At 35.1% G+C, this 14,827-nt stretch overlaps 1 protein-coding gene across 4 annotated transcripts in view; it reads left to right on the top strand.

The window, feature by feature from the left end:
* Positions 1 to 14,827, top strand: part of STRN3 (striatin 3) — a 105,819-nt gene that overhangs the window by 54,838 nt on the left and 36,154 nt on the right. For all 4 annotated transcript variants that reach the window (XM_018065900.1, XM_018065902.1, XM_018065903.1 and 1 more), the window contains exons 5-7: positions 695 to 868; positions 11,339 to 11,468; positions 12,711 to 12,852. In XM_018065900.1, coding sequence (XP_017921389.1) covers positions 695 to 868; positions 11,339 to 11,468; positions 12,711 to 12,852 — 446 coding nt within the window. The remainder of the gene's footprint in view (positions 1 to 694; positions 869 to 11,338; positions 11,469 to 12,710; positions 12,853 to 14,827) is intronic.

The raw sequence follows: 14,827 nt of genomic DNA, 5'->3' as shown, positions 1-14,827 counted from the left end.
CCTAACCAGTCTCCCTGTCTTTAGCTTTCACTTTAAAATCTTTTGTTATTTTGTCAGTAATATATAAGGCTTCTTTTTAACATCTTCCCTTAGCCTGTCAAATATCAGTACTTTGGTAAGAAATTTTAAAATTTGTCACACAAGCTCATTCATTACCCATTATCTGTATTTTAAGTCTCATAGTAGGTCCTTGTAGGTAACCTGGTTTAGCTAAGAAGGAAAGTTGGAAAACCACAGGTCCATAGGACTGCAATGAGATCTTAGATCTTAGAAGGAGAACTGAACTATCTATTAACCTCTCACTAAGAGCCAAGCTTTCAAGGTGGCCTATCATTGTTCAGAGGTTTAATTCTATTCATCTTTTACAACTTTCTGGATTTTTTTTTTTTTCCTATTTTGAGTAATATATATGTCGGCTCCTAAAAGGTTTAGAGCTTTTTAGGCGTTAGGATGATTGGCTCTTAATTAGTATTAGCCATCTATATGCTTTCTCAATTAAATTTTGGTTTGTAATCAGCCCTTTAAAAAAAAAAAAACTGGAACTAGTCTATAGAGAAGAAAGGTATTAGGGAAAGGAAGAGTATATTTTAGAGTATTATGGATTTTTCTAATATCTTTTGATATAATTTTTATTTAACAAGTTTGCAGGTATTAGCAAATTATGGGATTTAATATTTTTAATTTTCTCTTATAGATATCTTCAGGAAGTAGGTTATACAGATACAATATTAGATGTACGGTCTCAGCGGGTAAGATCATTACTTGGACTGTCCAATTCAGAACCAAATGGATCAGTAGAGACAAAGAATTTAGAACAGATCCTGAATGGAGGTGAATCTCCTAAGCAAAAAGGACAAGATATCAAAAGGTATGAACTATACTTACTTCTTGTTGCTCAATCGCTGAGTTGTGTCCGACTTTTTGAAACTCCATGGATTGCACTACGCCAGGCTTCCCTGTCCTTCACTGTCTCCTGGAGCTTGCTCAAACTCATGTTCTTTGTGTCATTGATGCCATCCGCATTCTCATCCTCTGTTGCCCCCTTCTCCTCCTGCCCTCAATCTTTCCCAGCATCAGAATGTTTTCCACTGAGTCGACTCTTGGCAGCAGATGGCCGAAGTATTGGAGCTTCGGCATCAGTTCTTCCATTGAATATTCAGGATTGGTTTCCTTTAGGAAAGACTGTTTTAATCTCCTTGCTATCTAAGGGACTCTCAAGAGTCTTCTCCAGCACCACAATTTGAAAGCATCAATTCTTCAGTGCAGAGGTTAACATTATTTGTATAACAGGTATTATGAATCTCTTTAGCTTTTTGTTACTACTGTTAACAAATTTTAAAGCATGCAGAGGCTCATCCTTGGTGGTCCCGTAGCTAAATCTCCACTATCCCAATGCAGGGGGCCTTGGGATTGATCCCTAGTCAGGGAACTAGATCCCACATGCCACAACAAAGAGTTTGCATGCTGCAGCTAAGCCCTGGCACAGCCAAATAAATAAGTAGATGTTTTTAAAAGAAATGTGTAAAAATTTAAAAAAGTTCTACAAAAAAAAGCATGTAAAGTTTAGATTTAAAGTATTTTTTCCTAAATGGCATCATGGACAAATAAACTTTTTATTTAGGCACTTTTTAAATTTATGTATCTTGAAGTTTTGAAGCCAAGAGAATGACTGAATTATCTCTGAAATAAGTGCAAAATTAAAACTTGAGAATGATTTCCTGTAGTTCAGAGTTATTTTGAACACCTTGATTTTTGTTAGAGTGTTTTGAATAAATTTTAATACTACTCTGTGATTAGAATAGTAATGATTGGTCAGTCGCTGTTGTGAAAGAAACAAGACTTTGCATTGTTTGGGGTCAGAAAGCTACCAGATCTAATTTAAACTTTTAATGTCTTTATTAAGATGCAATTCACCTGCCATAAATTTCACCCATTAAAGGATGTAAGTTTAACAGTTTTTAGAGTATTCACAAAGTTATTCAGCCATCACCATAATCTAAGTTTTGAAAATTTTCATTGCTCCGTAAGGAAACCTTGTACTCATTAGCTGCCACTCCCCATCTTTCCTTTATACCTCTCACTCACCAGTCCTAGGCAACCATTAACCTACTTTGTCTCTGTAGATTTGCCTATTCTAGATATTTTATGTAAATGGTTATTTTGTGAGTAGCTACTTCCCGTTAGCATAGTGTTTTTAAAATCCATGTTACAGCGTGTGTCAGTAACTCATTTCTTTCATTGCCAAGTAATACTCTTTTCTGTGGATATATAACATTTTGTTTATCTATTCTTTGTCCAACTGATGGCTTTTTCCATTGATTCCACATTTTGGAGTAATAAATAATGCTGCTTTGAACATCAGTCTGGAAATGTGGACATGTGTTTTCAGGTCTCTTGGGTTTATACCTGGGAGTTGAATTGCTAAGTCATACAATAACTCTGTGTTTACCTTTTTGGTGAATTTCCAAATTCTTTTCCAAAGTGGCTGGGCTATTGTACATTACCACCAGAAATGTATAAGAATTCCGGTTTCTCTACATTCTCATCAACACGTCTACCAGATATACTTTTGATTATAGTACAGATATAATAAATGCAAGTAGTCAAGCAAGTGGAACTTTTTTCATTTTCTACCATTAGATATTACTTTGAATTTCATAGGTCAGAAGGACAAAGAAAAGGAGAATGGAAAAAATAAAACTAGTTCATGTAGAGCTTAAAATAGTATGTACAGTTTATAAACTAGCATTACTTCATACCTTAGATATATATTGTGATATTATGTTGATAACTTTTAGGTTAGCATAAGCCTTTAGTTTTGGGATTTTATTTCTGAGAAGTAAGATCTCTAATAAAAACAATTTGACATCTACTAGAGTCCTTATTTTCTTTACTCTGGATTTCAGGAATCAAGAGTTTTCATAGCATATGAGAAAAAGCACGGATATTACTATGTGTTTTAAAAACTAAATTTGTGAGGTAACCAGGTTAAGTAGTTAATAGAATTTATAAATACTTGGGAATGTAGTTTAGTGTATCACACTTGAATCTGAGTTAAAGATCCATAGCAGACTGCATCTTCTTGTAAAGCTTCTTACCCTTACAAGATTAATAGTTTTTTGTTTTCTGTTTTGGTAAAAAGCATATAACATGAGATCTACCTTAAAAGTTTTTAAGTGCACAGTGCAGTGTTGTTAACTATGTAAGCACAGTATTGTAGAGCACTTCTCTAGAAGCTTTTCATCTTGTGTGATTAAAACTCCATACTCATTGAATCAGTCAGTTCAGTTCAGTTCAGTGGTGTGATCACTCACCTAGAGCCAGACATCCTGGAATGTGAAGTCAAGTGGGCCTTAGAAAGCATCACTACAAACAAAGCTAGTGGAGGTGATGGCATTCCAGTGGAGCTATTTCAAATCCTGAAAGATGATGCTGTGAAAGTGCTACACTCAATATGCCAGCAAATTTGGAAAACTCAGCAGTGGCCACAGGACTGGAAAAGGGCAGTTTTCATTCCAATCCCAGAGAAAGGCAATGCCAAAGAATGCTCAAACTACCGCACAATTGCACTCATCTCACATGCTAGAAAGTAATGCTCAAAATTCTCCAAGCCAGGCTTCAGCAATACATGAACCGTGGACTTCCAGATGTTCAAGCTGGTTTTCGAAAAGGCAGAGGAACCAGAGATCAAGTTGCTAACATCCTCTGGATCCTGGAAAAAGCAAGAGAGTTCCAAAAAAACATGTTTCTGCTTTATTGACTATGCCAAAGCCTTTGTGTGGATCACAATAAACAGTGGAAAATTCTAAAAGAGATGGGAATACCAGACCACCTGACCTGCCTCTTGAGTAACCTACATGCAGGTCAGGAAGCAACAGTTAGAACTGGACATGGAACAACAGACTGGTTCCAAATAGGAAAAGGAGTAGGTCAAGGCTGTATATTGTCACCCTGTTTATTTAACTTGTATGCAGAGTACATCATGAGAAACTCATTGAATAGCGACTTCCTATTTCCTCCTCCCTCTAGTACCTGGGAACCACCATTAGACTTTTTCTGTGAGTGACTACTTTAAGTATGTAAGTGGAAATGCACAGTATTTATCTTTTTGTGCCTGGCTTATTTCACTTAGCATGGTGTCCTAAAGGTTCACTCATGTAGCATATGACAAGATTTTTCTTCTTCTTCCTTTTTTAAATTGTTCTGCTGTCAGTAAGGATTTTATTTATTTATTTTAAAAAATCATTTATTTATTTGCAAAATTTTCTTTAATTGATGGATAACTGTTTTACAATGTTGGTTTCATTTCTGCCAAGGATTTTCTTTTTTATGTCTAAATGATAATTTGTTGACTGTATGTACCACATTTTTCTTCTCCTTTTATCTGTCCACAGACTTTTAGATGATAATTGTTTTTAATCAAGGCCAATTTCCTTCTTAATGAATATACTTGTATTCAGTTCAGTTCAGTTGCTCAGTCATGTCTGACTCTTTGCGACCCCATGAACCGCAGCACGCCAGGCCTCCCTATCCATCACCAACTACTGGAGTCCACCCAAACTCACGTCCATCGAGTTGGTGATGCCATCCAGCCATCTCATCCTCTGTTGTCCCCTTCTCCTCCTGCCCCCAATCCTTCCCAGCATCAGAGTCTTTTCCAGTGAGTCAGCTGTTCACATGAGGTGGCCAAAGTACTGGAGTTTCAACTTCAACATCAGTCCTTTCCAGTGAACAGCCAAGACTGATCTCCTTCAGGATGGACTGGTTGAATCTCCTTGCAGTCCAAGGAACTCAAAGAGTCTTTTTGGTGCAAAAGTAATTGTAATTTTGGACCATGAATTTTAAGTTTGTATAACTAGGCTCAGACACATCTTTATTAATCAAAATAGGAACCATTACACTCAACACATTTTTGTCAACGAGAAATAAGGTTGTTTACTCCTATAGCTTAAAAATCTGTGTTTGGGGATTCAGCAAACTATTGGAAAGCAGTTTTCTACATCCTGCTGGTTGAAGTGTTTTCCCGCAAAAAGTTGTCAAGATGCTTGAAGACGTGGTAGTCAAGAAGTCAAGTGAATGTGGCAAATGAGGCAAAACTTCGTAGCCCAGTTTGTTCAACTTTTGAAACGTTGGTTGTGCAGTGTGCAGTAAGGTGTTGTGGAGAGGAATTGGGGCCCTTTCTGTTGACCAGTGTCAGCTGCAGACATTGAAGTTTGCTGTGTATTGCATCAGTTTGCTGAGCAGACTTCTCAGAAGTAATGATTTTGCCAGGATTCAGAAAGCCGTAGTGGATCAGACCTGTAGCAGACCACTAGAGAGTGACCATGACCCTTTTTTGGTACAAGTTTGGCTTTGGTAAGCGGCTAAGAGCTGCTTCTCAGTTCACCCACTTGAGCTGCTTGTTGCCTGTTGTCGTATACAATCTGCTTTTGTCACAATCCGATCAGGAAATGGTTCGTTGTTAAGTAGAATAAGAGAAGACAACACTTCAAAAGGACGATTTTTTAAAATTTCTAGTCAGCTCATGAGGCACCCATTTAATCGAGTTTTTTTTACCTTTCCAGTTTGCTTCAAGGGCCGAACGACCATAGAATAGTTGACGCTGATTTCTTTAGCAGGTTCTTGTGTAGTTTAAGAGGATCAGCTTTGATGCTCTCAGTTGGTCATTGTCAACTTCTGATGGCTGGCCACTACTCCTCTCATCTTCAAGGCTGTTGTCTCCCTGCAAAACTTATTGAACCACTGCTGTACTGTACATTTGTTATCAGCTCCTGGGCCAAATGCATTGTTGCTGTGAGTTGTCTCTGCTGTTTTATGGCCTATTTGAATAAGAAAATTGCTCAAATTTGCTTTTTTGTCTTAGCATTATTCCCATAGTCAAAAATAAAAAACAGCATTTTATAAGTCATTAGCAAAAATGCACATTAAAATGATGTAAAACGTAACTGTATTCATTTAAGGATGTATTCCAGTATCAGATGGCAAATTTCAATAGTGCAAAAACTGCAGTTATGTTTGTACCAGCCTAATATATTGCACATCTGTATTAATGTAGGTGTGTATGGTTCAGCTAGAACTAAGGCCTTTGAAAATTCTAAGAAATATGATCTAATATATTGATAGAGATACCAACAAATACGTAGCTATCATATTCTTATTTATAACAGTAAAAATTTGAACCAGTCTTCATGTTCAACAGTAGAAAAATAAATTATAGGCCATATTGTTAGAAATAGGATGCTCTGATTTACCTTTCAACGTCTAGTAGTTGCCTTCTTTCTTTTTATTCTGAATGAATCTTGCCATACTTGTAGGGTTCCTTCATTTCTAGAAAATGCACTGACTCCTTTTTACCCTTTTATTTTTTTATTTTTTTGAGTTTGTTGTTTATTATTTAAAAAAAAATTTTTTTTACTTTACAATATTGTAGTGGTTTTGCCATGCATCAACATGTATCCGCCAGATGAATGGATAAAGCTGTGGTACATATACACAATGGAGTATTACTCAGCCATTAAAAAGAATACATTTGAATCAGTTCTAATGAGGTGGATGAAACTGGAACCTTTTTACCCTTTTAATTACCAGCCTTACTCTTGACTTCACTCTGTTTTCCCTTCATCTGGATATATAATGTTAAAAATTCTATTGATGCTCTTTTTAGAATGAAAAAAGACAGTAAACAGATAGTTGGCAAAGAGAAAAAATATAAAATTCCAGATGTAGATGTCCACTTAAGCATGGTGGATTAAAGAGACATTTTACTTTCGTTCCATATTGATCCTCTAAGATGTTCATTAAAGACTTTTTAAAAATACATTAACATATAAGAGCAATAAATTGAGTACATAGGAAGAATGAGAAGGCTATACTATCCATCAAATAGGGAGAACTTAATAATTTTGGAATCTGGAAAGAAAAGAAGCCAATTCACATCCCAAAATGCCAGTAAAGTTACAAAAGGTAAGGAATTAGCAGTGTCAGGTACATCTGGAGTCAGATTTAGAGGGAGTTATTAATAGAGAATTAGACTCAAGTTTAGGTAAGAGGCAAGTTTCAAATTTATGAAAGAATTTCAAACTCCTTCTTTTTTAGATTTATATATATATATTTTAAATTAATTTGTATTTTAATTGAAGGACAATTGCTTTCCAGAATTTTGTTGTTTTCTGTTAAACCTCAGCATGAATCAGCCATAGGTATACATACACTCCCTCCCTCCTGAACCTCCCTCCCATCTCCTACTCCATCCCACCCCTCTAGGTTGATACAGAGTTTGAGTTTCCTGAGACATACAGCAAATTCCCATCAAACTCCCTCTTTTGTCCTGTGTAGCCATTTGAAAAGCCCTCACCTATCCCAAAGAATGGTGGTATGTTTTCTGGTAAATTCTGATTTCTGACAAATTGCAGTGATTTCCGATTTCTTAAAAAGTCAGGCACCTGTAGGGTGAGCTACTATGTTGAAGACAGGAGGAGGATCTGAAAATATCTAGCTGAGCAGTGACATCTCTTGTTTTCTTCTGCTTGGCTTCTGGTATGTTGGCAGCTGATCTTAAATCCTTTCCAGGCAGAAGTATGATCTATTAATGGTAGAGAAGACTTTCTGATACTGACAGTTGGGAACTGCCAATGAAATATTTGGGTTTCTGCCCTTTTACACAGACGGGAAGCTAGCTTCTTGACAAGCCTCACCCATGTACACAATATATCCAGTTAGCTTTTCTATGCTTCACTGTTAAATGCTAACGGTTAAGGAAAGACTTTGATGTGAAAATTGGAGACTGAAGGAACCAAATCAAAAAAAGGAGCTCGGAGAAGGCTTTGAAAAGTTTACTCTTCTGTAAGCACTGAGAAAAATAATACATCCATAAAACAATAAGATGCTATTTTGTAAGGTTTGATGAGAAGTCAAAAAAGAGCTAATAGAAATTTTAAAGTGTGGTTTAAATAATTTTTATGTAGAACTTGGATGATAAGGTTAAAAGACTCTCCCAGAAAAGAGCAAAGGGGGTAAAAAAGAAAGCAGGAGTGAAAAAATAGGAAAATATAAAGATGGGTCCCAGAGGGCTAACATCTGAATAGGAGTGTCAGAAAGAGAAAACAGGTAAAATGGTGTTGAAAGGATTATTAAAGTAGTAATTTTTAAAAATTTGTGTAATATATTTACAAAATGTATTTCCAAGCATTTTTGTTTCCACATTGAAAGGGTTTTTCCCTGGTTACACTATAAAATTAATTTTTAAAAATCCATACAGGGTCATCATCGTGAATGCTAAAAAGAAACATCTCAAGAGTAACAGCATATTAGCTTGCAAGTGGGGCAAAGTCTCAGACCCTTCACAAGTCCTGGTTGCTTTAATTTCCATTTTCCTAAAGACTACTGACATTGAACATCTGTGTATATCATACACACGTCTTTTTTTTTTTTTACTGAAATTTTTTGAATCATCTCCCCATGCTCATTGTTTTTTTGATACTAAGATTTACGTGTTCTGTATATAGTCCTTCATTAAATATGTGATTTGCAAATACATTTTCCCAATCTGTAGACTTTTCTTTAAATTGTCTCAGCAGTGTCTTTCAAAGAGCAAGGGTTTTTAATTTTATTTTATTGATTGTGCTCTGTTTGACTTTTTAAAGTCTTGTGCATGTATTGCTGTAATCAAACACAATTTTAAAACCTAAAACATGCGTTCTCATTTTAGAGACAGGAATTCATATTCAAAAAATGACAGTACTTAATTTTTCAAAGTTCAGAACAACACTGTCATGTCTTAAATTTATGATTCTTAAATTTTTCTGTCATTGATGTGCCGATTTTGCCTTTCATTTAATCCCCCAATATTGAGACATATTATTGATGTTGAGCTGAAAATTATGTGTTTTGTTATTATGGTAGTTTTTTGTTTGTTCTTACTGATTTGCACTTGGAAAAAAAAGTATCTTTCTACATTCAGTTTTTATACAGGTCCTTGAACCATGTACTAGATTAGGCACAGTATAGTAGACCTATTAAGACCCTGTATCAAAGTGCTATTAAAAGCTAGTCTGAATTGTATGATACCCTTAATTTAGACTAATAGAACCAGTCAGGGATAGGGGAAAAACCTAACTTTTAGACTATTATTCTTTTTGTTACCATGTACTCATCGTATTGGTCAGGATATTTGAGATCATCTAGTTTAATTCCCTTTCTTTGAGATTGGAATGAAAACTGGTCAGTCCTGTGGCCACTGCTGAGTTTTCCAAATTAGCTGGCATTTTGGCAGTTTTCCTTCCAATCCCAGAGAAAGGCAATGCCAAAGAATGCTCAAACTACCGCACAACTGCACTCATCTCACATGCTAGAAAGTAATGCTCAAAATTCTCCAAGCCAGGCTTCAGCAATACGTGAACCGTGAACTTCCAGATGTTCAAGCTGGTTTTCAAAAAGGCAGAGGAACCAGAGATCAAGTTGCCAACATCCGCTGGATCATGGAAAAAGCAAGAGAGTTCCAGAAAAACATCTGTTTCTGCTTTATTGACTATGCAAAAGCCTTTGACTGTGTGGATCACAATAAACTGTGGAAAATTCTGAAAGAGATGGGAATACCAGACCACCTGACCTGCCTCTTGAGTAACCTACATGCAGGTCAGGAAGGAACAGTTAGAACTGGACATGGAACAACAGACTGGTTCCAAATAGGAAAAGGAGTTACGTCAAGACTGTTTATTGTCACCCTGTTTATATAACTTATATTCAGAGTACATCATGAGAAACACTGGTCTGGAAGAAGCACAAGCTGGAATCAAGATTGCCAGGAGAAATATCAATAACCTCAGATATGCAGATGACACCACCCTTATGGCAGAAAGTGAAGAGGAACTCAAAAGCCTCTTGATGAAAGTGAAAGAAGAGAGTGAAAAAGTTGATTTAAAGCTCAACATTCAGAAAACAAAGATCATGGCATCTGGTCCCATCACTTCATGGGAAATAGATGGGGAAACAGTGGATACAGTGTCAGACCCAAATCACTGCAGATGGTACCTGCAGCCATGAAATTAAAAAAACACTTACTCTTTGGAAGGAAAGTTACGACCAATCTAGATAGTATATTCAAAAGCAGAGACATTACTTTGCCAACAAAGGTCTGACTAGTCAAGGCAGTGGTCATGTATTGATGTTAAAGTTGGACTGTGAAGAAAGCTGAGCACCAAAGAACTGATGTTTTGAACTGTAGTGTTGGAGAAGACTCTTGAGAGTCCCATGGACTGCAAGGAGATCCAACCAGTCCATTCTAAAGGAGATCAGTCCTGGGTGTTCGTTGGAGGGACTGATTCTGAAGCTCCAATACTTTGGCCACCTCATGCGAAGAGTTGACTCATTGGCAAAGACTCTGATGCTGGGAGGGATTAGGGGCAGGAGCAGAAGGGGACCACAGAGGATGAGATGGCTGGATGCCATCACTGACTCGATGGACATGAGTTTGAGTAAACTCCGAGAGTTGGTGGTGGACAGGGAGTCCTGGAGTACTGCAGTTCATGGGGTCGCAAAGAGTCAGACATGATTGAGTGACTGAACTGAACTGAGTTTAATTCCCACAGGTAAAGAAATTAGAGCCACAGTGTCTAAATGACATGGCCAAATTCAGGCAGCTAGTCAGTGGAAGAATTGAGACTTTCATTGTGAGAGACTATGTTCAGCTGAAGATTTCACTGTTCTGTTGCAGCCTCTGTTTTTAGAGATTTAAATAACTATTTGAAAACTGTTTTTTGTATATAGATGAGGAATTCAGATTATAGTTTTTAAATGACTTAAATAGATTATGACTGTTAATCAATTGTAAGAATGGTTCTGAAACACTTGAAAGTATTTCTTTAGTATATTAAAATCCTGTTTTGTAGGTAAGAAAAACCTGTGAAAAGGATTGGAATGTTCTATATCTGATTTGCCATTACTTTAAATCTTAGTAGCCTCATAAATTATACTTCAATTTTAGTCCTTAAACATTTGGACCACATTGTAAAAGGTTGTAGAGCTAAAATAAATGCTGAGTTCAAGTTGTTTAATTACAATAACTTTTATTTTGAGAAATAATACTACATTTGAGTGCCTAGTAAGTATAGGGTTTTTACTTTGATGCTGTAATTGCTTAAAGTATTATTGTTATAGAAACTTAACATCTTTAATTGTAGAACATAAATGATCTTTCATTTTTGGGTAGAATATTTAGATAATACATTATAAGTAAGTTTTAATTTGAATCTGTCTACTACCTTCAAATACTGTTTAAAAATAGACGGAAAGAAATACTTATCACTGGGATATTTTGATTCATCTTTTTCCTCTCTTACAGGACTTCTGGTGACGTTCTTGAGACATTCAATTTCTTAGAAAATGCTGATGACAGCGACGAAGAAGAGGAAAATGACATGATTGAAGGCATCCCAGAAGGAAAAGACAAACATCGGATAAATAAACACAAAGTAAGAATTCTCTTTACTAAATACTAAATGCATTGTGTTAATAACTAAATACAATGTATTTAATAGCTACAATGTATTTAGTCATGTGCATGGAATAGAAAATTTCAAGATGTCTTAAGTTACATTGGAAGTTATTGATGATTTTTTATTACGTCATTTGAAAGTTTTTTATATAGTTCTTATTGAATTACTCTACATATAGTAGAAATTATTATCTACTGTATTATTAACTAATTGGCAAAAAAGGGTCTGTTTTTATGGGACTAGTCCAGTGTTTTGGAACTTTTTTGAAAACAAACAAAACTATCCTATCACAATTAAGAATCACTGCTGTAGAGTATCTCTTGAGGTACAGTAAACAAGTGATAAGTTATAACTGATGTGGGTTGATATTCCCACCCTGGGTGAGGGATTAAACTAAGAAATGTAAATGTTTGTGTCAACACTCTTCACTCTTTGTTAAGGATTAATGAGTTTTCTTTTGCTTATAACGTGGGAAACACAGTGTTGTATTTTAGTATTGATACAGATTATTTATAAGAGCAAAAATAGATTAGATGATCGATGTGTGAATTATCATAGTAGTGTACGGTATTTCAACTGTGGTTTTGAATTCCATTTTAGTTCTTTGGGATTTTACAGTAATGTGGGGAAAATTCCAGTTTTCCTCAAATACCTCCAGTCTGTAAAAGCAGTTTTCAGCCTTTCTGCCACATACTCATGTGAAACATGGGTGAACAGACGTTTTGATTTTTTTTTTTTTTTTGGTTGTTGTTGTTCTGAGAAGCATTACTATAAATTCCGCAGCTATTGACTTGCATTATTGTCCTTATTAACTATGCCATATCCTTATGAGTTATGGACTATAGGTGCAGTTTTCAGTGAATGAGGTCAATTCAACACAACATACTGGAATGTAAGTGACTGCACAGGTCTTTAATGGAGTTACCTGTAAATCTCTTGTAGCTAGAGACGTTCTTTGTGAGGATCATCATATTTGAAGATCAAGATTTTAATCATTCTTAACCGCCACACTACTTGCATCACACTTCAGAGCACTATTGACAACCATTTCTCTAGGATATAATTTGAGATTGTTGAACTCTCTGGAAAATCTTAAGATTTTTGTTTCTAAATAACCTAAAAATGGGAGTGCAATAGTAAAGATAATTGTGTGAAAACATAAAGGATACCTTTACAATTTATCATAAAGGTAATTCTTGGCTTGTGTTCCCTTTACAGATAGGTAATGAAGGCTTAGCTGCTGACCTAACTGATGATCCAGATACTGAGGAAGCACTGAAAGAATTTGATTTTTTAGTAACTGCTGAAGATGGTGAAGGAGCTGGAGAAGCACGAAGTTCAGGGGATGGCACAGAATGGGGTAAGGTGATAAAGAAATACAGGGGTGGGAAAACATCTAGGCCTTACATATGTATTATATTAAATATTGTATGTGGAATGTGTGTATCTGAATGTATGCTGGCAGTTCAACTGAGAGCAAGGAGAAGAGTGGTATTCAATAATTTCAGAGTATTTTGCATCAGTTTATTTAGATTTGGTGGCTAAACTGTTTAATATATGTCTTTTGTTGAATTTTGATTTTTGAAATTTGTATTGATTTAAAATTGAAGCATTCAGTTAATTTAGAAGTCCAGTTCCTTTCTTCTTAGCAGATTTTTTTTAAGCATGTACACAGTTTTAAACATTCCCATGATTTAATTTGGTAATGGATTTGGGTTTCAAGAAGGTGACTCTTCAATATGCCTGTATGGTATACCTGATCAGATAATACCATACAGGCATACCGAAAAGAGTCATCTTGAAACCCACATCCATTGGGTTGCAAATAGACACGACTGAGCTCATATACACACAGTAAAGCTATTAATTCTGAATAATAGCTCTATAATTAACAAGATTTATTGAAACTATTGAACTTTATTACATATAACATTCACTGTACAAACGTGTTAAGAGCCTAGCCTTTGGAAGTGATCTGCTGCTAATAATAATCCAGCTATAACGAAAAGGGTTAAAACAATTCTATTTATACAGGGTTTTAAAAGGCCATTAGAAAGTAAAATATAAAGTGTACAAAGAATTTCAAGATAATAGCTTAGGTCCAGTGTGATCGATCTTTCAATTAAAAATGTTTATTCTGTACTTAAACAGCTGATTTCACATTGTATGGCAGAAACCACAACATGGTTCAACAATTATCCTCAATTAAAAATAACTTTAAAAAACATGTTAATAATAGACACACCAAAAAAAAGTTCATTCAGTCAACATTTAATACCAACATGTTCCTGGTAGGGAGAACTCAGCTTTATTGGAGAAGAGTACTAAGTATTTTAATGCATATTTCACATGAATACCAAAATTGCTTAGTTACTAGCAAGAGAAATTATCACTAGATTTTTAAAAACTACTTTGGTGATAATGAGACACACTTCAGTTTATAAAAATGCCTCATGTATATATTTAAGCTGAGTATTGCTAATAGCAGGAGAGACAGAACCTGAGAGATAACGTTTATTGACTATCCTGATACAAATTGAGTACTTGAAAGGTCTGGATTTTGTTATCGGCATTCTCATTGTTGATGATTGTCAAGCATGATTTTTCACATCTTCTCCTAAGTGGAGGGAGAGGAGGCCTATTAACTGAAAATTAAAAAAAAACAATTTCCACAATTGTCTTCTAGACTTTGAATATACATTTTTCTACTTACTCTTTGAAAATTGCTAAGTTATAGAAGTTTACCCTTCTTAAGAATTAGTCTTGCTCAAGAGGACAGTAAAAATATCTAATTTTCTTCTTTCTTTACTGTGCAACCTATCAATGTTGGAAATACCTTATTTTTTCCAATAGTTTCTAAAGTACTATTTATTTTTTCTAGATTTTAAAATAATTATGGAAATATATTTAAATTATATAAATATTTATCTTATAATTCATTTGGTTTTTTTGGAGGTTTAAAACCCACAGATAACATGTATGGAAGAAAATTAAAAATCATCAATAACAATGTTATGTAGAGAGAACCCTGATTAACATTTATATCTGTCTGTGTTTAACAGGATTTTGCTGTGTGCTGGTTTATAACCCACACTCCCACTTATTATTCTTCTGTGACATCATTTTTAATAAGTGCATAATATTTTGTCATTATGTTCGATTATTTATTTATCTGGGCACTACTGATGCCCAGATTATTAAAGGGAGAAAAAAAGATGGAAAGCAGTTTTCAAACATTTGTGTAGCTAAATCTTGGCACATTTCCATTCCTATTCCCTTCACCTAAAATTGCTGAAAGTTTAACTGTCCATCAGAAGAATATAAAAATTTTAGGA

The sequence above is a fragment of the Capra hircus genome, chromosome 21 (assembly GCF_001704415.2).
Source record: "Capra hircus breed San Clemente chromosome 21, ASM170441v1, whole genome shotgun sequence".
Taxonomy (NCBI): Eukaryota; Metazoa; Chordata; class Mammalia; order Artiodactyla; family Bovidae; genus Capra; species Capra hircus.
Note: the sequence above shows the minus strand (reverse complement) of the source record. Positions and strands in the feature narration are given on the sequence as shown.